Genomic DNA, 23960 nt, shown 5'->3' on the forward strand with positions numbered 1-23960 from the left:
ACACGTTTCCCGCGAGGTTTCAAATATTTACCGTTGAAATATTTACCATTAGATCGAAAGTTTTAGTCTTAAAAGTTGAATGTCCGTTTTCCCGCCACTTTTTGCGCCATACAAAAGAAAAGCTTGCTGGGAAATAGTCATGATAGCTCGCGGAGCTTTATGAACCTTTGCGGAGCTGCTTGACGTTAAGAATGACGTTAATTAAGAAAAACGAAACTTACAATTTGTAGTTTTTCAGCGGAATTTCTCAAATTGGTGTAAAGATAATTTGAGACTGACTCATTTACCTTTTGCAGTCTCTAAACCGTTATTTCTATTTTGTAAATGCTGTTATCCTTATTCGAGATATTTTCATAGATTAAATAACACGTATGTTAATTGTAAGTATGTTTTACGATTATTACGGTATAAATGTACGTAGTTGTACAGGATGCAAGCGCATTTCGTTTAAAGCAGTGGGTATTTTAGTGGAAATGGTACTTTATAGTACCCTCAGGACGTTAAATGGAGTTACGTGTCATTAATTTACTTTTTTAATGGTTTCTTTTGTATAATACCTTACACGGAATTAAATGCATCTGGTTTATGTCAAAGAATACTACTAGACAAGGAGATCAAAAGTACTCTTAAAACAAATTGGATTTGCGATAGACAATTCGATAGTGTTGACGCTCGGTGTCACAAACTGAAACACCGTTACGTCAACGTTCCTCTAAATCTTTCAAGGGATCGTAGATCAAATAACTTTATGAAGCCATCGACCATTACCTTCAAAAACCACCCTCAGCAGTTCGAGGATTAACATTTTTGCATTTTGGATATTTACTCTTTGCATGTTTTATTAGGGTTAAGGCGCTTCATATATTTATTACCTACTACGGTCGAGGCACGCGGAATTTCCCTGACGTCACACGTAGGTACTCTCGATACCTGCAGGTGACCGATGGACTTGGAGACGACATCAACTTTCCGGTGACTGTCACCAATCAGGAAAAACGGCCTCCTCTCTATCCAAAACTTGGAACTCTAGGAGACAACCAATCCGCGTGTCTCATTCCCAGACGCTACCCTTACAGCAACATATTTAAGGGTAGAACTTAGCACAAAACGCCGAATATCTACTTAAGAATTCTACAAGCACAAACTCAACGTATCGACGGAATCTCTAACCAAGAGTTCCACAAACTCAACGCATCGATGGAAGCTCTAACTAAGAATTCTACAAACAACACGTGTCAACGGAATCTCTAACTAAGAATTCCACAAACAACACGTATCAACGGAATCTCTAACTAAGAATTCCACAGCTCAACGTATCAACATCGATCCACTTACAACTCATCTAAAATCTCATCGTTTCCTTCAGGCTCAGCATCACTAATCTGAAACTGAGCCAGAGCATTCGCCGTACCTACTACAACACTCAACAGATAGTTTATTAGGAGAAAACTTTATTTGCGAGGTTTCAACCGTTAATCTTGATTGGAGGAGTAATAACAGGAAAATTAAGATTAGTTCCTTTCTTTTCTTTAGTCAAATTGTGCAAATATTTTAATAAAAGTATGTTCTACACTGTACTTATCGAGACACGTTTTAGAGATTTATTTCCTATTCTTTGGTCAAAAATTCTTGTTATGAAACATTGACAACACTAGCAGAACTTTTATGTACGTGAGTATTTATTTAAGAATTGTAAAGAATAATAAAGAATAAGAAATATTATTTTCCATCGGATTTTATTAAGAACGTAATCGAAAATATTTCATTAAATGTTATATAGTCTGAAGTAATATCGACAGGAAGAATGTAGGCGAATCTGCGAATAACGCAGTCACGTCTTTGGCAAGCAAGTTCGTTGAAGCGTGAAGTTTTGTAATAAAATATTTAGGAAAGGTTATTAAAACAGACATCAAAGAAATCTTCAAAGCTGTTTACTTCTCGAAATGGGTAATAACTCAGTCCGAGAACCTGCATCAAGTCACTTGCGCTAATTACGGTGCGAGATTTAAATAGTACAGTATCGTAGTTGTATGCACATACATCCTTTCATAAGTCATAACAGATATATGACAACGTCAAATAAATTATTCTGACATTCTTGCATATTCTGGAGAGAATGAACTGTTTTAAACATAGTTTGTTTAATTGAAATAACATAATTTAGAAAGCGAAATGAACATATTATGAAGACTGGAATGAAATCTACTATTTTCAGTTAGAACAGAGAGCTTTATTACTTCACAGAAATTTTTAAACATTAATCTAAAATATAATTCCCTACTTCATCTAGGACAGTTTTCCTTTTATTGGTCCATTCTTCAAATTCACTTTGTGGATTAATATTTATCAAGTTTATATGAAACAATAAAGCTTTCTGTCCATAATAAATCCAGAATGTAATCAGAAGAATTTTTGTAAGTATTTGTTCAATCCGTCGCAGTCTCTTGTCATCAATACATAAATAATTTCATGCGGGAATATTTAATTATATGAATTTCCAGTCCTATTCAATTACAATAAGTAATTGTTTCGCGCGTAACGCAAGTCTTTTCTAATTAGGCCAGGAAACTGCACACATTTCGATGTTAATTAGAACCGTTACAAATTACCGCACGGACTAAAATCCAAACGTGCCGGGGGGAGGGGGGAGCTGCAGTGAATAGCTGGTTATTCGGATTCGATTAGGGCCAGCGCCTTTGTTTCGTGTCATGTTGCAGTACTCACGAATTATTTCACGCAACATCGCGCGGGATGTTACGTTGAACCTCGCGGGACGTGTAAAAATGCAACATGACTTGATAAATATCGCGCACCTATCACGCGTCACAAAGCACGTGACATATATACGCGCCCGCAGTTTTACGCGGTGTGTGCAATCGGGACTAAACTGAATCCTGCGAGAACGCACTCGCACTATGCTAACTGAACACTTTACGTTCACTCTTCATCAACCCTTCGCAAACGAAAATTGTTGAAAGCATCGAAAACATTTTCCGCAGAAAATGAAATTGTATTAGATCATATGCTACGTAATCTTTTTTTTATTCTGACTTTTAATGTACTAAATTAATACTTGCGTTTGTTTTAATCGTCTATCTATTGACCATTGTTTTGTATGAACTTTTGTCATTTATCGATTAATACCATTCTCGAAATGACATTAAAGCATATCTTACGAAGTAAGATAAGAAACGATATTACTTATGGGACCATCTGAGGCTTTGAAGTTTGAAATACTAGAAAAGAAATGGATTATGTATCGGTATTTTGTTGTTGAAAGAATTGGTTATTTAGTTACAGCTTTCAGTTTAAAGTATAAAACTTGATGTTGTTATATTGGCGACATTCGTTCTCAAAGGGTTGACGTTCATGATGCGATAAGCTTATATCGCGATGCTTACATTTCATGCAAAGTTTTCTACCAGCAAGCTTTGCCGCTTTTCATATTCAATTTGCGCGATAAATTATATTCTTTTAACAATAAATTAACATGTATGGAAAAATGGCAATACAAAATTAAATAGCTTTTTAGTTTGCTTGGTTACTCACTTGATTACAACATAGAATTTCCCAGGTTTATTAAATGAAATCTCGTAATTCTTTATTGTTGTGTTTCAAGCGATTTCGTGAAGTTCACTCGGAACGTGAAGATTCATGAAAACGGTAACTCGAGACGAATGACATTAATGTAATTATAAATACATTACATTGTACAGTAATACACTTCAATCTTGCATGATTTATATTAGTATGAACATTACGATTTGATGAAATATACAAATTATTTTTTTAGGGAACGTAGAAACGAAGAACTACTGACAAATTCAATTAATCTTCAGTATTATCATGTAGTACTTGTGTAATGTAAATAGAAAAAGTCGGCAATACTATCAATTAATTATATTATTTTAAATATAAGTAGTTGCATTGTTGTAATAATGTCCTACAAGTTGTTCCCTGTTGAAAACATGTACAGGTAAAGCTTTTTCTATAGCGCCGTCTCCCATTTCTGAATGTAATGCGCAATTTCATTGAGTGGACGGTGGAAAACAAATTGGCACATGCATAATATACTAATTCTTTATTTTGATTTAAGTCAACATGAACTCCAATGAACACGGATTAATAGAATCTACAAGGTAAAATAAGATACTTGTAATCTGTTATTTTATCGGGTTTGGTTATTTTAGTGTTAAACTGCATCGATCATTCGGATCACAATTGTTCCCGTAATTTGTAAACGTGCTATTGCCAAAGGTACGTGTCCGTTGGGTGTTCACAGCAGCGTCCTTAGTTGCTTCTTCGTTAGTGGACTATATTTTTCGTGTGTACAATTATGTCTGAACACTAAGACGCGCTTGTATGATGTGTTTCGTTCGACCGTTTTGAGTTGTTTGTCTCGCTGGCGATCTGCGAGTCAGATCGTCAGCTCCGAAATTTAAGAAAACAGCCTGATTGGTTATCGCCAAAATTGACAAGTCCCAATCAGGGGCGTTCGAAACGAATTGTCTCCACCCTCGCTGCGCCATTGGCGCGCCTAGTCTAACGAGGGTGGGGTGCTAGCTAAGCCATGCAGAGACTATGTTTTTAGCTTGGATACCAATTTCTTCCAGGCAAACACCAGGTACCGAGTGTCCTTAGGATACCATTTGGTCGCCCTTCAGAAATATGCATTTACAACCCGTCGCTGGCTGCCATATACGGGTGAAAGGAAAGTTTTGGAATTTGATTTCAAAAGGCCAATGAGTATTGCCGCGTATGTACCGTTAAAATACTAAACAATAAGAGCCGTTTTTTGCCCCGTGCTGTAAAGAGCTTAAGTCTCTGCATGTTTCGACTCTATTAAGCCGTGACGGCTCAACAGCGTTTAACATTCGAATATAAATTACTAAGTAATTAACTGGAGGTCGATGTGTGGATCTTGTCGGTTAAACGAGCTATTAGTTTATTTGATTCCTACTATTGTAACGATTATAGTCTTCTATACAGAACGTTCAACGTACAGAATATATTTGAGAAGTGTGTTTCGATTGCTTTTTGAAATCATGTTCTATCAATACTCGAAATCGAACAACTTACTTAATATCTTCGCGATCAGCGGTATATATTTGAGATGTTCAACATTTTATATCCTGCACAAAGAAAGTTCAAATACTTTCATGTGTTTTTTTCTGTGAAATGTGTATAGACTTTATCATTAAGAGTTAAGACACCTAGATTTCTCAACTTCTACTATAATTTGGTATTTTATTCTACTAATTTATTTCAGAATATGGTAAATTCTCGATTACCCGATTTAATTGAGAGATTTATACTGCTAATGATTGGTAACTGGAGAAGAAATTCTTTAAAGCATGTTTGCAAAATTCGATCCAATATATTCTCCGATATAATCTAAGAAACTAAATTTTTGAATTGGAGGATAACCAAGGTTTTGAATGATCTGGGTCGCAAGAAATAATTACTCAGTTAACCCCCTTTCACTACTACGGGTGACTATAGTCACCTGCCACAAAATTACACCCGCACATGACGGGTGACTATAGTCACCAGCCACAAAAATGGAGCCCAAAGTTAAGATAATGAAAATAATAACAAACATACATTCATGGAAAAATTATAAACATATTGTTATGAACACAAATCATTTTGCTTTTAAAAGCAGTGTCACAATGCCGTTTTTGAGGCAAAAGGACCCTGAATGCGGAAAACTGTGTGCGCCTAATGTTCCCACTTTTGGCGCGGTACTTTGTTTTACACGGGGTACATCGCGGCGAGACCCCCCGTAGCGAAACTGTTAATCGAAATTCTATGTATTTGAAAAGCACTAGAATCTTACTTTATAAATGATATGATCACGGTATGAAAGATTGTAGTATAATTATAGCTATTGGTATAAAATCAAATATCAAGCTTATCTCGACATTGACACGTCAAGGATTAAGCTGTCTTTTTATCGGGGATCACTGTCAATTCCAAAATCATTCCGAGAATTACTTCTCCTTCGAGCGACAGTGGACAAAAAAACTAAATTACGTTCTATTTCGCTGACAATATTCTCTTCGTCGAGGGAACGTGACCGACCAGCCTGATCTCTCGCTGAAACATTTTGAACCGCTCCTCAAGGAACAATCGATTCTTCAGGATTACGAGGGACGAAACTACCCTCTGACTCGACACTATCGACAGCCACGATTTTCTATCGTTTCAAAAAAGTATTCGCTATTCTTAGATTAAGTTAATAATCCTTGGTTAGAATATCATAATCAGTTCCGAAATCCTCATGGATATTGTAAATATTTAACACAGTGGTGAGATCGATTCGTCGGCGCAGAAAATTAGAGCTGGGGAAGTCGAAAAATCTATAATTTAAATTTAGCGAATGAATAATTATTGCTATTTCAAGTACAATATTAGCTGAAATATTATTTACTGATTAATATTAATAATTATGAATATTACTGGTTAATAATTATTAATTAATTAATACAATTAAATTCATTAGTCAAGCGGTCGTTGGTCGAGTGACCTAACGGTTAATACTTTTTCAGTAATACTTCATCTATAAAAAGACAGAGTATTGACTACACGTAGAAGAAATATTGACAAGACTTGTCATATAATAAAATAGAAAATTCCATTACAACAATTGTAATAAATGAAATGAAATGAAAATTTTTCACATCTCCGCATATTGTAGCCTTTCGACTCTTTAAAGTTAACAATTTGGTTATATTTTGTGACCGGTAAATGTCGTCCAATGTGTTACAAATATTTTAGGTCGTAAATCACTCAATTATGACTGAAAAAATTGATACTATATAATTGTTCTAATATGGCATAGGAAATAGTATGGAACTGTTAAGAACTGTTCTCTAGTATGGAACTAAATGGAATCGAATAACAGTGTTTGGCAGGCACACGAATATTTAACGAAAGAATAACTTTTTGTACGAGCAATGTACACCAACCACTTTGAAACGAAAATCGTTACTAATCGGTTCACTGATTATTGAACGACTGATATAAGACATTTCATACAAAGATACGTGCGACTAGTTTGATAAACGACGCGTATATCCTTTTACGACTGTCAAATAACTTTCCGAAGACTCAGGAACGACTAAAGAACGACTTTTAATTAGCTTCATTCTGAAGGAGGAGTGGAGTCCCGCTTCCCCCTCTTCGCGGCGCTGGTGGTGGAAACCGCGCCTTCAGAATGAAGCGCACATGGAAAACTTAATTAAATTTTGGTCGAGGTACGACTTGACCGCGTCGAGTTTCCGAGTGTCTCCCAACGGTAAGAGTTTATGACGATATTGTACCACGAGTTAGCGTTAGAAACCGGCGCACAGGGAACCAGAGTCTATCTCACAAGAACTGACGTTTCTAAATGGGAAATAATTAAAAATAGATGTATAGAATTTCAAGAATAATACGAAAAAATAGAATTTTTCTTCTACTCAGGTCTAAACGTCTAGGAAGTTGATGAAATTATTTCGCTGAATATTGTTTACGTTTTATAAAGACGATTTATGTTGTATTTAAGTGAAACCTTGGAAAATTCTTTCGACTTACGGCTTCATCTCGAAATGGGTTGTGTCTTAAATGATATTACTACGAATACTAGATTATTAGAATAACTCTTTCAGAGTACGAAACTTACAATTTCTCCTGTTTATGTTCTTTGTCTCTATGCAAAGTGACGGATATAGTAATTAATCTTTTGCTTACAATTCTCTTTCTACAACTTTCCCAAGTTAAATAATAATTGTTATGTTGTTGGAAGATCTGCTGAAAATTGCTAAAAAAATGTATAGCCTATTCGGAGGTGGAGTCGTGATTCGGAACAATTACTAAACATTGCAATTATGAAGAGTAGTAACGAAAGAAACGTTTACTAGAAACCTAGCTAACACATTGACACTGTTATTATTTTTTCCCGTTATCATTAAAAAAATGGGTTCACTGAATTTCATTTATTATCTGAAAGTTATTTTGTATATTGTTCCCTATATTAAACTCTCAATTACATGTGCCGCTTTTTGGAAACTTTAACTTTTCATTAATAGTCATTTAGCTGGTTGCACCAGAAACGGGTATCTACAAAGCGTGTCCTATTGTAATGTATAAACGCGATTATCTCCGGAATTATTCGTTATCTCAAATATGCATGTGTCAATTGGAATTTTTCATATTTTCGTAAGGGAGTAATCTGGTATACTTAACTCGTCTCTATGTGGACGTATGTAGGAGATATAACGGTTATTACTATTTTTTCAAGTATAACCACATATCTCTTTCCATCAAACGACATAGTGTTATACAAAGAACTGATACGTTTTATTCTAAAGATTCGAAAATGACGGATCTATCTCTAGATACTTACAGTAGACAACCATGGACGCGCTTGCGGACTTTTCGTCCTCGAAAGTGGATATGACACACGTGTAGTCACCGGTAAGATCGATACCAGGCTTATTTAATTTCATGGCTCGGTGCTTCGTGTATGAATTGTTGCTGGCTTCGTACGTCAGGTCAACGTAGTTGTTTGTGAGCTCGCCGGCTAACGGGCTCATCCCGAGTATCCATTGGTAGACCAAGTCGTTCGTGTTGAAGAACCATTTCACGACTAGCCCATCGTTGCTCGTGTTCTCAAGATCGTAGTCGCAGTCCAGTATCACGTAATCTGTGTCGCCGGCCTTCACCGTCGCGGGTACGTTCACGCTTTTTATCACGAGCTGCCAGCATTCTGAAAAAAATTGTAAAAAGACCATCGTAGATGAAACGAAAGCCAGAAAGAGGCTTCATGTGAGTGTGAGTGAGGGAGATCGAGAGATGGCGAAGAAAAAAAAGAAACTGCTGAGAAACGAGGGAAGTGAAAAAGAAGCTGCACCCGAGGATGGATCTTTAGGTTATAGAACGAGAGAAGCCTTTTTTTCTTCCTTCTTCTCCACAGTTTCGCACGTTCTTCTGCTCACGCGCGAGAGCTAGAAGAGGTGGATCGCGAAGAACGTGAGGAGCGCGTGCGAAGGAACAGTGTTGCTGATGCTCGACAGGAAAGAATGGGCCTAGTTTTACTCGGAGGGATGTGAAGCTACGTTCCGCGGATGAGTAATAAGTTATGCTTTTTCTTCCTCAGCAAAATTAGAGGTAAACAGAATCGGATATGGAAACGAGTGGATTGCGCGCACGATCCTGTCGCTCTATGGATCCTTCACGAAATGAATTTCCTATAGTGATTGTGGAAAAATACAACAGTTGCGCAACAGGAAGAGAATACACGTGAAAACAATTCGAACAGAAAGAACGATATTTCGTCGTTTAGGGCGTCGTTTCGAAGAAGATCGAGTTTCAACGATCTCGAGAGTACAACCACCAGTATTTGCAAGTAACAGAAAAGATAAAAACATATTTTCTATTCTTTTTTAACTTATTTTGCGTATAAAAGAACGTTTAGCTTTAGATGAATTGTTCTGGCGTATTCTACGTATCTTACGTAATTTACATGAATCAAAATTGAAGGAGAATTTAATTTGATCTAATAATGATTTTAATATATTGGCATTTTATGTGAAAAACACTGTGAATTTAATTGTGTTTCATGTCGTAATGGGTTTATTTTGGCCGTGTTTCAAATATAAAACTCTTCATGAAAGTAATTAAGCGCGATAATTGACTATTATTAGAAATCGTATTAAAAATCGTGTAAACGATGTTTTCTTACTAAGAATTGCGAATAGACGTGTTACCGTTGCGTCGCATCGTAGTGTTTCACTCCCCGTATTAAAGAGAAGGCGTATCGCGGGTGAATTTGAAATTATAGATTGATTACATTCCCAACCCAAACCATCCTCGTCGATGTTTCCCCAATCATTGTACAAATGAACGCATACACCGCGTCGATAGGGAACAGTGCATAATAAAGGATGTGAAATGGAAATTACTCTTTAACTACTATTATACTATTAACTGCTATGTATACATATATTCATTGTGGGCATATGTTACTTTTACCGCTTCGCAACGAATTTCCCGCGGACTTATTATCCATTAGTTACCTATGTTATGATTATCGTAATCAACGGAAAGAGTATGTCTATATTGTAATAACCTCAAATGAAGTTCAACGCTCAAACAAATCCACGAATAACGAAGCGCAGTGTGAAGAAACTAAGAATAAAGCTTCGCGTTGTCATCGAGCAATAGAATATTATTGGCAAAAACATTTTGCAAATCCGTCGACGAGAATATCTAGAAGCCATGTTGGCGTTATCACGGTACGTCTAAGTAGCCATTATGCGCGGCCACGATAATTACAAAAATAAAAGATAGGGGGCTGGGTTCGGCGGTGATAATTATGAAACATTGTCCCACGAAACAAACTGGCCGCGTGGCAATAAAAATGAGGAAAAAAGAATAGAAAAGAAGAAAATTTTCCTCAATTGTTTTTCATTCTTTCCCGCACCGTCGACTACTTTCGGTCGGTATCTTTTCTTGCGGCAGGTAAATACCGGTTGCGGTCGGGTCTCACTTTTTTTCCCAGCTGGAAAGTTTCCGGAGACACGCGGGGGTCCGGGAAGCCGCAACCGCTTTGTCCACGACGAAAGTTGCTGGAAATTTATGAGGCGGGGTGTTGGGGCTAAGCGAAAATTTTCACTTTTCATTGGCGCGAGCGAGTGCGCACGCCGTACCAGCTTATATACAAGAGATATCTGTACGCTGACAAAAGTTAGTCGATTGCAATACTATATGGGAAATGTTCAGCACCTGCGCCATTGTTGAAATTGTGCATGATCGTGCCCTTTGGCCGTTCTCGATCGCAGCTGAATTTCTATTCCAACCTTGTTGACGTGCGCGCACAATGCCCGCGAAATAAGATTGGTCTGAGATTTTTAGGGAATCTCGCATGAAATATTGCGCGAATTTGAAATGGAGGACGAGGGCTGATGGAAAGTTCAAAGCTAGTAAATGCGACGGAAAATCATAGTATGCTGTGTTTCTCTTAAAAATGCTATACGGGAAGTTGTGTATTCGGTCATTGATAAATGTGTTTACCTAGCGAAACGTGAACAAAAGTAAGTGAAGTAACTACGTTTTTTCTTGAAATATATTACTTTGGCAAGACTTGCAGGATCTAATGTTAGGTAACTTGTTAACCAATATTAACCTACACTTAACGTGTAGATGTGTCGCTGATGAAATTATGAAAAGCTTAATGTTTCTTGCATCGGTTACTAACTTGTACGTTCTTCCGAAGCTGGACGCAGACTGACTCTCCCTTGCATACTGCCCTACTCCCAATCCTCGTTGCTCTTTTCATTGTTTATCTTTAGGTCGTCGCATACATCGCACTCGCCCACAAGACCCCGTTTTATTCTGCGCGCGATTGAACCCTGCGACACGCGTTGAAGTTAATCCTGCAGCTTCGAATATTTCCAGAAGATCTAGTTTTTCCGAATTAATTCGCCAGCCTGCGTTTCTACCTATCTAATAACTTAGATTCACCTTGTTACCTGCGAACTCTCGGAATTAGGTTCAGCCAGTTTAATCACGTTCACGCCTGGGGAACAATTTCTTTAAACGAAATTATTCAGTCACTAGGTATCCAGCACTTGTACTCTGAGCTCGAAAATACTTCTTCACAACTCGTTTTGAGCTATTTAATATGCTCGACGTTTCTTCCATATTGAACTGGTAAAATTTGAAGTTTTTTAAGCATATTCTTTTAATTGAAACATTCAAAGAGTTTAATAAATGTGTGATGTAATAGTTTTATGAGATGCAAGTATGGAATTTATAAGTGAAGATATTATCGGAATTCTTTCACTTCGAAGCTTACCTTCAATGGTATAGTTGCTGAATAATATTTTTTACAAACATTCACGTATTGCAAGCTTTATTACACACTCGAAATTTTCCTTATTTTCACAGAATTGCGCGTCCCTGGTCAATTTAAATGCATTTTCCCTTTCAAGACTCCCTCCACGAGTTTCCCCTAAATGCATACCCTCATTCTGCATGAGTGTTCACATATTTTCCTCGTGTAACTCGTTGGATTCCTTAACGCAACTTAAAACTAACAAGAGAAGATCCTTGGTCGGAAAAACTTAGAGTTACGAACTTTAAAAACATATAGAGAATGTGTATGCGTTATAGATCCGGCTTGAAGGACCAAAAAATGTTACGTTACGTAACGATGGGTCGACGCTTGGTCGCGACTCGAATGTTTTCGCGATTTTACGTTGACCGTACGCGTGATGCCCGCCAAATTAATCTTGGGCATCTGGATCCGTCGGTGGAGCAGTGGTCGCGTCTTCGCGTTACGTTGTGTTCGAATCGAGATTTTAGTAAATGAGTCCTCGAATCCGGAACGATGATTCGAGTGTGATTTGGAGTGGTTGTCGCCTGAGTTGTGAACGAGTCTTTCGTGTGACTGTAGTTTTCGAATGTGGTACGTGAACTGCGACTTGTATGACTGTGGTAAGTGAACTGTGTTTGTCGAATGTTGTAGGTGAACTCTACTTGTCGAATGCGTGAAGTGAACTCAGCTTGTCGAATGTGATACGTGAACTCGTGGAAGTGAACTGTTCTTGTCGAATGCGGTAAGTGAACTCTAATTGTCGTCCGAGCTCTTGCACCCACAAGTCAGCTTTTTTACCCTTCCTTCGGATGTTTGGAAGGGGATACTGACGGAGTGGGAACAAGAGATCGACGAAGTTTTGGGTAAAAAATACATTTGGCAACAGCGGGAAAATCCCGCTACTTGACGAACGTGCAAGGGTGTACCCCGATGCGAGTAGGCACCCTTGTCCGCAAGTAGTCCTCGGTGTTGCGCATACATTCGGTGAGTCAGCGAAGGAAAACCCGTTACGTGGGCCCATGTGTACGTGCCTACCTAAGTACGGGCACGCACCCATGACCGCGGGTAATCTTCGCCGCTGCGCGAGAATTCGTCTGGTTTATGACAGGGACGATTTTTGTACGGGACAGAAAATGCGAGGCTGACCTGCACAAAGGCCGAGGCCGGACCCCGGATCAACTATCCCGAACGCTCGATCGTGTTCGCGCCCGTGTCATAAACCAGAGCCGTGTATCGACGTGCCGCGGTCCTCGGTATCCGTAAGGGTCCCTTGTTGCGCGACGGAACAGAATATTTTCAAAAGTGCTTGAGAATCTAGTAGGGAATTAACGCAAAATTACTATTATAACTATTTGTTATTTCATAGTTTGCATCTACTTCATGTTCATTGATAAATTGGCTAAGGCCGATAGATACAGAGGGAACCCTGATTATTCTCCAAGTACCTGCCGCGAAGGCTCAACAAGGAGAGCACCCATGGGCGAGAGATTGAGATTAAGCTCAATCAGCTGAGGCCGTAGCCTTACCAGCGTTGCTTCCCGGGGATGACGAGTCCCATGGAAGTAGGTTGTTGGTAGCGCCGAGTTACCTTTCTAAAAACTCTACCAGATTTCTTGTCTGGTCCAGGAGCAGGTGGGACGCTGCTCACGCGCCGAGACCCTCGAAAAGTCTCTGCCCAGCATGTAGGCTTCAACCACTGCCACTACGAATCCAACACCAATTGTTCGGCCGAGAGGACAAGAGGACAAGCACCCATAGTACACTCTCTGCGAGGGGACAAGGGGACAAGGCACCCTTCGTACGCCCTCATGGGCAACCGGAGTACCAATCCAATCGCAGGTCTATTGGTAAGACCTGTCCGGCTTCTTACATACATGAATAAGCTGTGCCTGCCATATCAAGGTGTCTCGTCCACACCAAGGGTTGGTTAGACCCTAGCTAAGGACCCCGGGATCGCCACTTCCTGAACCGTGATCGCCACACGGCCCCTGGGGGAGCCAATAGATACAACATATAATCAGTTAAATTAATTAAAACAAAACCTAATTAGTCAAAACATACCTCAAATCGCGGGTAAGTCTCCCTTAAGTTTAGCCTCCTTCTACAACTCAAGTGGAAGCGTAGTCTTAATTTATATGCGAATGTACGGCCTAAGGTTTAGACACTAAGCGTAGTACAAGAGCTAAGTGTCTTGACCTTAGTCTCGATCTGTTACAATTGGCAGTATACTCCTGATAGTCGAAGTGTAGTCGAATTTACAGCTCAAATAAATGCCGGTCTTCTCAGAACAAATATAATCGAACTCCGTGTAACCTCGTGAGATTAAATAAACAATTGATAACCAACACTTATAGCAGTTTCATTTAACACTAGGTTTACGGAGCGCGTCAATTTGACGCAGATTGAATTTTATAAACATTATTTGGTAAATGTTTTAATCGGTTTTCGTTGATCCAATCACACGAATATGAATCTTGATTGTCTATTTCTACATCTACAATTCTCAAAATCTAAATGAACGAATATCAACTTCCCCAGGAACAATAGAATAAACTGTACAATAAATGCCCGTAGACCTAGTGTTAACCACATGAATTCTCCGAGCTGTTGCAATGTGTCCAACTGAGAACAGAACACGGGATCTAATATAACGGAAGCCTCCCTGTTCGGTGACGTTGTTTAAACAATTGACGATATCATACATGGATAGCAGATACCAACCCCACAGGATCCGGCGTTCACTGTCGGTCTTCTTTCGATCAACTCTCAGTTGGATCAAATATTATTTAATTCTGTATAATGCATGCGTTTATACTAGTGTTATAAAAAGTTCAAGTCCTCAAAGATTTAAGGATTAATCTTAAATGCTGAATCTTTGAAGCTTCAGAGATGAACCTTTAAATTTTAAAAGCTTCATCTAAACCCTAAAAGCCTTCAACGTTCGAGTCTCTACGTTTAAAGACTGAAGCCGTTATTAACTGTACAGTATTAAGATAGTAACAGACCACACGATTCTCCGAACATAAAGATTCAAGCTTTGAGGATTTTAGCTTTTATAGATTAAGGTTTAAGGTTCGAGCCTTAAGAGTTCGACCTTCTGAGACTGGAATCGCAGTATCGCTATCAACATTTCAGACTCAAGACTCATTTTTACTGTAGCTTATATCATGAATCCTGGTCCGAATTTCTGTTCGATCTTGCTCTAGCTTCATTCATCGACAACTGTTTCGCAGCATGACTTTCAGAAAGACATCATAATGATCTCAATCCTTTATAACCTATTGAGATAAATCAAACATTGGGATTTCCAATTTTCAATACGACAGAGCACAATCGGAGTTGAAAATTTCTTGCATCTCGATCATTAGTACAGTATTTTCAGAACAAGAGGCTGTGGTTCCTGGCTACAACAATTATTTTTGGTTAAGGGAGGATTAACCTGAATTCAGATAGTCGAACGCCACTCGAGCACCATACGTCTCACCACATCTCACTTCTCAGTGTCATCAGCCAAACACATTGTCTTAACACTCCATTCAGTTCTGGAAGTCGCTACGAACGTATCTTCATTTCATCTTCCCTCTGGAAGAGGAGTCAAGATCAGTCATTCTTCAGGAACAGTGAGTATTAATCAGCCTCCGGACTCAGTATCAAGCAGTCATAAGTCTTACGAGTAATCTCACAGTCTTAAACCAGCAGACTCTCCACTGTAAACTCAATAGTAAACAACAGCAAAAAAATTAGTCGAAACGCATCGATACTCATTAATCATCAACCGCCTCAAAATCGGTTTCCGTGATCAAGAAACGCGGTGGATTCTCGCGGAAAGAAAGTTCCTATACAAGCCTTTCCGCTAAATCGTTAGTAATTTCTGTTTCGTGCAGCACCTGCAAACAAATCCCAAGGTTTCTGTGAAAGGAATGCTGGTAACTTCGTCAATTTTGATAAAAACGTATCCGCGCCGGCTTGGAGTTATCGACACCCGCTATCAAGGATCGCAGTAACTTGTCCCAGCCGGAGATGAACTTGAAAAGTGTCCGACATGTACATTACAAATTAGCATCTTTGACACAAGCACATCGGGCACGCTCGAAATAATGTCACTTAGCTGTTCTGTCTTCAATTTGGGATAGGCTTAATTTTTAGTCGGGAATTCCCGTATATTGTTGCCGTGTTTCATTGATCACTTCAGAAATGAACTTTCGGGGTGTGCAATGCTCCTCTTGAATAATTATTTCGTCAAGAGAAACAATATAATTAAAGAAATTTTGAATTTCTTATGCATACGTCGAAACTATAGTATTTGAAATATTGGATAATATATATTTTTCTTTTATTTTGAGTTCAAGAATTGATTGGAATTGATTACAAAGTATAAGAGATAGAATGTTTTTCAAAATTACAGCAGCACAGAAATTTTTATTTTATACTTATATTTTATTTTTATTTTTAGAAAGTTCTATTTTACCGATTTCGATGCATCAGAATCGACGGTAATAAGACGGAAATAACAGCATAGGTGTTTATTTTACCGACAATACAAAACAATTTCAACGGTAACAAAGGAGCGGAATTACATGGTTGAACGGTTGATGGAAGACAAATGAGAATAAAGTCTGAGAAGAGCAAATCCTACGCTTCCCGTGCTGAAGTATCTGCAACGTTTAAACCGTTGAATCGCTTAAAAGGAAAGCTGAGAAAAAAATTTGCTCGCTTCGTCGTCACACTGGCGCATCCCAATGAAAACGTTCTTGTCTCATTTTCTCAAGTTCCTAACGAGTTTCCTATTGTCTTTATATATGACATTCTTTTCTGTGAAAATTAAGCAATGCCTTCTATTAATATTTCGTCATTGTGTTTTTGAATTCAGAAGAATTTCCATAACGGTTAATAAGTTTGTTAATATTCAGGACGTGACACTTACAGAAAATTGAAGCTCAAGGTAGCAGAGTTAGTTTCATACCAATGAGAACTTTACAGAAAGCCGGCTAAAAGGTTTAGAAAATACTTTTCCGTCTTGCGCGAAGCATCATTTAATCCTTCATTTAATATGCAAACATTTTGTAGGTTTAGTATACTGCTACGATATTTTAAAATTCGAATGCGAGAATATAAAGTAGCATATTTGCCAACTTTTCAATATGTCCATGTAATTATATGATAAAATTATATTTTATAATTTATGATTTTACTAATAAATAAAAATTTTCAAATATAATCTTTCCCTTTTTAATTCTGCATGTACATAACTCCTTAATCAATGATTCTATTTATTTCTTACAACCGCAGAAATTGCTAGACGTCTGAAGTGCAGTCGTGCTTACCTCAGTAATTCGAATCGCAAGCTAATAGAAAAGAATGTCGGGTTTTGGAGGTTTCATCTTATCAAGTTTTCGGGTAAACGAGGTTCCACGAAAATTCAATTTATAGAGTTTCTTTTAAGATTATAGCAGAAATTTTCAATAGCAGATTATAGTAGAAATAATAACATTTTTCTCCTGTTGTATCTTTATATATAACAAAATCCAAGCATTTACTCTAGTTAGGTCCAGAATATTGAAAAAGACCTGAAAGGACCGTGTACTAGATTTTGATTTTACACCGTATTTCTTACCATTTAGTCTGTCGTGTCTACACTAAATCTTGTGTTATTATCAAATTTTTGGTACACGGTTATTACTTCTATCAATTTCTATTAAGTCGTGCAGTATGTTCCGTCCGATACGGAAAACCCTAACAAATATTCTCGAAGGTTCATTATGACATGGACGCGACAGACAGTTCAGTTTAGTGTTCATTCTTTTTTTACTACTCTTGAGTTGTATTTACTATAGCCGACATATTTATCGTCGCGACAGGAAACATTTATTTTAGTTAACGTGCAGTGCATACAATAGGCATAGAATTTTGTCTTGGTCGTCTTACTAACCGATCAGGTCATAAATTCGGGATTTCCGAAGGGTCATCCAAACATATGTACACCAGTGCTAACAGACAAGTTTCGACCTGCAAGAAATCTCCGCAAGCCAGCGAACTCTCGAGACCCCCCCCCCCCCCCCCCCCCGACGCGCATACACATACACATTGCTCTCACCCCTGCTCGGAAAGGGACCGACTAAAGGGCGTTAGCCAAAAAATGGAAAAGATGCGCCGATTGGCTTAAAACAAAGAAGACAACTCATACTGAGACCAACATGAGGTGTCAACGTCGGAGACGAGACGAGACTTCGGCACTCCTTACGATTCATCCAGTCAGTCAAGTCATATACAGAGGGAACCCTGATTATTCTCCAAGTACCTGCCGCGAAGGCTCAACAAGGAGAGCACCCATGGGCGAGATATTGAGATTAAGCTCAGTCAGCTGAGGCCGAAGCCTTACCAGCGTTGCTTCCCGGGGATGACAAGTCCCATGGAAGTAGACTGTTGGTAGCGCCGAGTTACCTTTCCAAAAACTCTACCAGATTTCTTGTCTGGTCCAGGAGCAGGTGGGGCGCTGCTCATACGCCGAAACTCTCGAAAGGTCTCTGCCCAGCATGTAGGCTTCAACCACTGCCACTACGAATCCAACACCAATTGCACCGGCCGAGAGGACCCGGGGACAAGCACCCATGGTCACTCTCTGTGAGGGGACAAGGGGACTAGGCACCCTTCGTACGCCCTCATGGGCAACCGGAGCGCCCGTAGTACCAATCCAATCGAAGGTCTATTGGTAGGACCTGTCCGGCTTCTTACATACATGAATAAGCTGTGCCTGCCATATCAAGGTGTCTCGTCCACACCAAGGGTTGGTTAGACCCTAGCTAAGGAGCCCGGGGGCGCCACTCCCCGAACCGTGATCGCCACACGGCCCCTGGGGCAAGTCAAGTCATATACAAAAGAATGTCGTTCCTTACACACACATCACACACTAGACATACTGTTTCACATTTTTATAATAAATGAAAGTATTAGTTAAAGTAGCAATCCTTAAAGCATCCACCTTAAACATCTCAATATCCACTGCCGTTAATTCAGCGAGTGGAGCGGGTCATACAAAGAAAGTCTCTTTCACAAATTTTTAAATAAACCCTTTGCTCCCGCCTCAACACAGTAAACTTAGTAGAAACACTTATTTATTTAATTTATTTTTATATATAATCAGAGTTATATAATTTCATCTGTATAATTTTGTCTTTTTTGAAATTAATTTTTTAGCTAGTGGAATGTTCATAAAAGTCTGTAGTTAGCGGTGCACACCATGTTTAGCTACATATTGTTATCAACTATTCGTGTAATTCTGATTGAAATAACGTAATAAAGAAACTAATCCGCTCTCAGACCATGCCGCATTCAGAAAACCTTCGTTTTCTAACGATTCTGTAAGTTTAGAAGACAATATCACAAACGCTTAGCCCGGTAAATCAAAATGACCTGCAAATGACGTACAAAGTATCTCGAGAAAAAAAGGAAAGGAGAAAATAAATACTGAAAAATAGCGTGTATGCATATTCTAGAACATGTCTACTCTCCCGAAGCTAAGCTCCCGCAACGTCTGAGTGTCATTAACGCTAAAACGAGCCGCGTTCTCTTTTCCTGGGAAAGAGGAGGAGTATATAAAAAACGCGGGCGATTTAGCGCCGCGCTAAATTACGTCTAACATTCCATTTTTATGAAGTAATAAATTGTCCCGCGCACGTTGCGTCGCAATAACATTACATTCTGACACGTGAACGTGATAGAAGAGTGGGGGTACTACCTTAAGCGTGGCAGTCGGCGAGCACGTAACGACTAATGCTTCTAGGAAAGTGCGCGAGATAAGCGTGCTTTACAGCCTTCCGATAAAACCCAGCATTTTCGCTGAGAAATAACTTCGAAATCCGTGACGATCTTCTCCGGCGATTTTTAGAATGGACACGTTCCTGTCTTTAATGTGACACGCTCATGTATTTCCCAATCCCTCCAACCGTGACATTAATACTGCCATCTGATATATGCGACGCGTCGCTTCGACGTGGGATTTTTCAATATTTTCTTATTATTCAAAGTAGGAAAATGTTTGACGAAGAAATTGTAGTATATTAGAGGTTGTATATTTATGCAGTGTGTATATAGCATGTGAAATAATGTAAATTTCTCCTTAAATTCATTGGAAGACGAGTGATATTATATTTCGGAGAACAATTTTTCATTCCTTTTCTCGATAAATAGGAGTTGTAACTTTAAATAGTTCGGAATGACGATTCATTCAAGTTTTTCGTTACGATCGTATTGAACTATTATTAAACTTTACCTTTTTCCAATACAATTTTTGTGTCACATATGATCCTCCGCTTTAATTTTCTTCCACTTTTACCTATTCCCCAAGAGAGTTAAATAACTATACGACTTTATTTCATGATTTTATTATCTGATTTAAATTACATAAAATAATTAAAGTATTTTTGTTTATTTTTATTTGTAATTTTTATAATATTTGGTATGATACTTCTGTTGAGTAAAAAATAGAAAGCCGAACCGGTTACAACGTACGATCGGAAAGGGTTAAAGCAAGGGTTGCCATGTATAGTAGATCGAATCCGCATTCATTTTACGAATCGTTTCGAACTGAAACCTTCCTCGCAATTGCCCGAACATCTAAGAAAATGGTCGCCTTCGAACGAGGCGCTCACAAAATACCGCTCTGAATTTACATGCTGCGTTGCGGGAACACGGTTATTTGCAAACAAGTCTCATGGACGCTGGAAAATAATTTCTTGTGTCAGTAATGTGCGTAATGGGGAAGTACATCGTGGAAAATAATTAATGGATCAGCTGCACAAATGATTATAGGGCGAATGTCTCTATTGGCAGCCTCATACTTTTTTATCGACCACCTGTTTATGCTTACTGGTGAAAGTAATTAATAAATAACATTTAGAATGATGCTTAAGTACGCTTCGTGTACTCTAATAATTTCTGTATAGTTTGGTACATACAAACTTTTATAAGACAAATTTACATGGTTATATGTACATATGTAGAAATTATTTTTCCAAGTAAATTTTCGAATAATTTTAGTCATGCTGATGTTTTTGGTTTCAAAGAAACCAACAATAATACAGTGGAAACGCCTCCTATACTCGTCGCTAGAGGGCTATGATTTCTTTAACACCTTTCCTGCTTCTCATCAGTTCTTTACATGTTTGTATTATGCAATTTCCGAAGTTTTCTGTTAAATCGTATTTGCATTTAATTGTAAGACAAAGATCTATCAGTATCCTATACTTTTTTTCCATCAAATGAATAGTTTAATTTTCATCAAATGAAAGTTGTAGAATCACACTGTTATGGTTCTAATGTGATCTTTTGAAATACTCCGTACACATGGGATAGTGAGTGACTTTATCCTAATCATAATTAGTAGATCAAGTTTATAATTATATTTGTTCAGCTTTTTTTATTGCTTAAAACATATATCATCACTATTTTAATAGAAGTTCTTAAAAAGAAAAGAAAAGCCTTCCAAACGAGTTCACTAGTATAAAATGCTCTCTCGTTCCTTTTGCCTCTGTACCCTGTTTCATTCACGCTATAATTACAAAGCCATTTAACGCATTGTTAGCCGGCAATTTTATGCAGAAGCTATCTCATTTCACCGGTTATTATTCCGTAATGAAATATGAAAGTGGAACAATCTAAATAAACTTCAATATACTTTATTTATACATAATGAATTAAAATGAAACTTTGGACATATCTTTTATATAACTTTGAATATTTTGCTTTTGCAGTATTCTATATTGCCCTGTGTTTCAAAAATTAAAATGGCTATACAAGTGCAGATATGAGTTGACTCGTCACCGGTCAACAATGTGTTAAATACATTGAACAATAACAGCATTATTTCGAAAGAAATATCGAATCTCGTAACGCATGTACAATTAGAAACGCGATGTGATCTACAGGGTAGACCCAGGGGTAAATACTAACGATGACTACACGATTTCTTGGAAGTATCGCGATGTACCGGCTTCCCGTATTTTGCAGCATGTCTTCTGAATACGTAGACAATTTTCGCGGGATCGCAATCACGATACCGCTTTCAATTATGATAAATTGCATATAATTATGTCGCCCTCTTTCCACCAACTACAGCTCCCCCCACACACGCCGCGGACCAGATTGACGCGGCCTGGGGTAGTTTGTCTGGCTAATAAAAGGGTAAACGAAGGATGGCAGACACGGGAATGAACGATTTGCATGCTGCCAACTTAATCAACACCCACACCTTATGAACAATTCTTTTCCACCATCTACCGGGGGGCAACGTCTCTTCGAACCGGTTCTCTTATCGCGATACGAAAAATGGTCGAATGTAATGCTCGCCAATATTTTTCTCGACCTCCCTCTCCCCGGTTATATCGGTAATCTCGAGCTTGCATCACACTTTGTAACAAACTTGTTCGGATGGTTTAACACTCCGACACCTAGTCTCTTGCTTGTATTTCAGTTTTGAAGGATCTTCTTTGGGTTAAAGCGTCCGATATTTAGACGCCTCTGTGACACGCCAGGAACTGTTGTTCGGTTCGAAAGTTGGCGGCCATTTTGTGAGGAACGTGAGTATCGTAGGAGCACAAAGCATGGGTGAGTTGATGCGTTGGATAACGTCGATCATGCAATTGATTATTTTGTACTCCTTGCGTAAATTTGTCGATGTAGAATGCATATTATTTCTAATTTCCTAAAAAGACGTTATATGTATTTTAGCATTATTATTCAGTGACTATTAACATCAAAACTAGTGAACAGTTAAATTGACTTCTTGAAATTTCTCTATAGAAAGACCAAGAGTGCATCTATCGAGACTTCCATTGATTGGCAGTTTAGTTTGCGTATTATTAAATAAATTGATTGAATAACTTCTCCGAGAAACATGTGCTATTTCTCGAATAATTACAAAAAGAAGAAATCAGAAATGAGTGATATTGACTCGTTTGGTAGTTTTAGTGTGAAGTTCAGTTTGAAATTCTCACTTTTCTGAAACTGATTTTATTCGATAGTAAACTTGAACACTTCAAAAGGAATAATTTAATTTTCTCCTGAACATAAAAGACAAAATGTTCTCCCGAAAAGTAGACGGTTCCCGAAACGAAAAGCACATAATACATCTACAAATTCTGCGATGTTTCGAAGGTATCTATATCTATCGTCGAGTTCAGGCGAAAATTGAAGTCCTTCGAGCAAGAGTTCTACAAACTGAAAGTTCCCGCGAAGTGGCTCGAGAATTCCACAGAGTCTGAGAACTTGCCGCCGGGGAATTGGTTGCCTCGAGACTGGACTTTCTTGTCACATCAAGCCGGTATTATTGATGCTCGTTTGCAATTACATTTAATGTCACGGCAAGAGGCAGAGGCGTGCGCGCACGAGGGCGCAGCGAAGGAATTTCGAACTTTATGACTAGAGGAGCGCCTCGGAGTTGCATTCGTTGGGTATGGTGGGATTTCGGCGAGAATCTTCTACAAACTGTGAATACGTAAGTAGGGAACGCGTTATTTCCCCGCGAACTGAATGATTAGAACGGGTACGTGATTGTGGCTCGTTACAGGCGAGACTCGACGATTAAAGCTGGGGAGGTCCGGGCCGACTGTGTTCGTGCGTCGAAGCGAACAGTCACACTCGCCCCAGAATTTTTCGCAGCTCTTCCGAAAGGTGTTACACGCCAGATCAGCGGAAAAATTCTGGATGTATTTGACACATTCCGTGTCACGTGCATCATTTGTGGTACACGCGCGATTTTTGTAAGAAATTTTTTGTGAGCAAATAATAACAGTACACGTCGCAAAGCAGCTAACAGGTAAAAAAATAATACCATATATATATAAAAGTCATGAAATCTTGATGGCAACTTAACATTTCATTTAAAAAATCAGTGCACTTCATAAGCACAATATAACCGAAATTTCCGGGGCACGGAATGTGTGATCGGAGCATAATCGTCTGAAACCTGGAACATTGGGTACCCTTTCCAGACTTTCTTCGCAATACCATGACATCAAAGTTATTTATTTGTTGACTATATTAACATTAAAAATACCGAGCAATTAGTGTGATTATTTGCAATTTTTTATAAAAGTTAGAC

At 38.5% G+C, this 23960-nt stretch overlaps 1 protein-coding gene across 11 annotated transcripts in view; it reads right to left on the reverse strand.

Annotated features, from left to right (window-relative positions):
* Positions 1-23960, reverse strand: part of LOC116433345 (uncharacterized) — a 513676-nt gene that overhangs the window by 27739 nt on the left and 461977 nt on the right. For all 11 annotated transcript variants that reach the window (XR_012998382.1, XM_076366632.1, XM_076366633.1 and 8 more), the window contains one exon: positions 8390-8752. Coding sequence is in view for 10 of the 11 variants with exons in the window: in XM_076366632.1 (XP_076222747.1) it covers positions 8390-8752 (363 nt within the window). In the remaining variant the exon portion in view is untranslated. The remainder of the gene's footprint in view (positions 1-8389; positions 8753-23960) is intronic.

Source organism: Nomia melanderi, chromosome 4, assembly GCF_051020985.1.
Source record: "Nomia melanderi isolate GNS246 chromosome 4, iyNomMela1, whole genome shotgun sequence".
Taxonomy (NCBI): Eukaryota; Metazoa; Arthropoda; class Insecta; order Hymenoptera; family Halictidae; genus Nomia; species Nomia melanderi.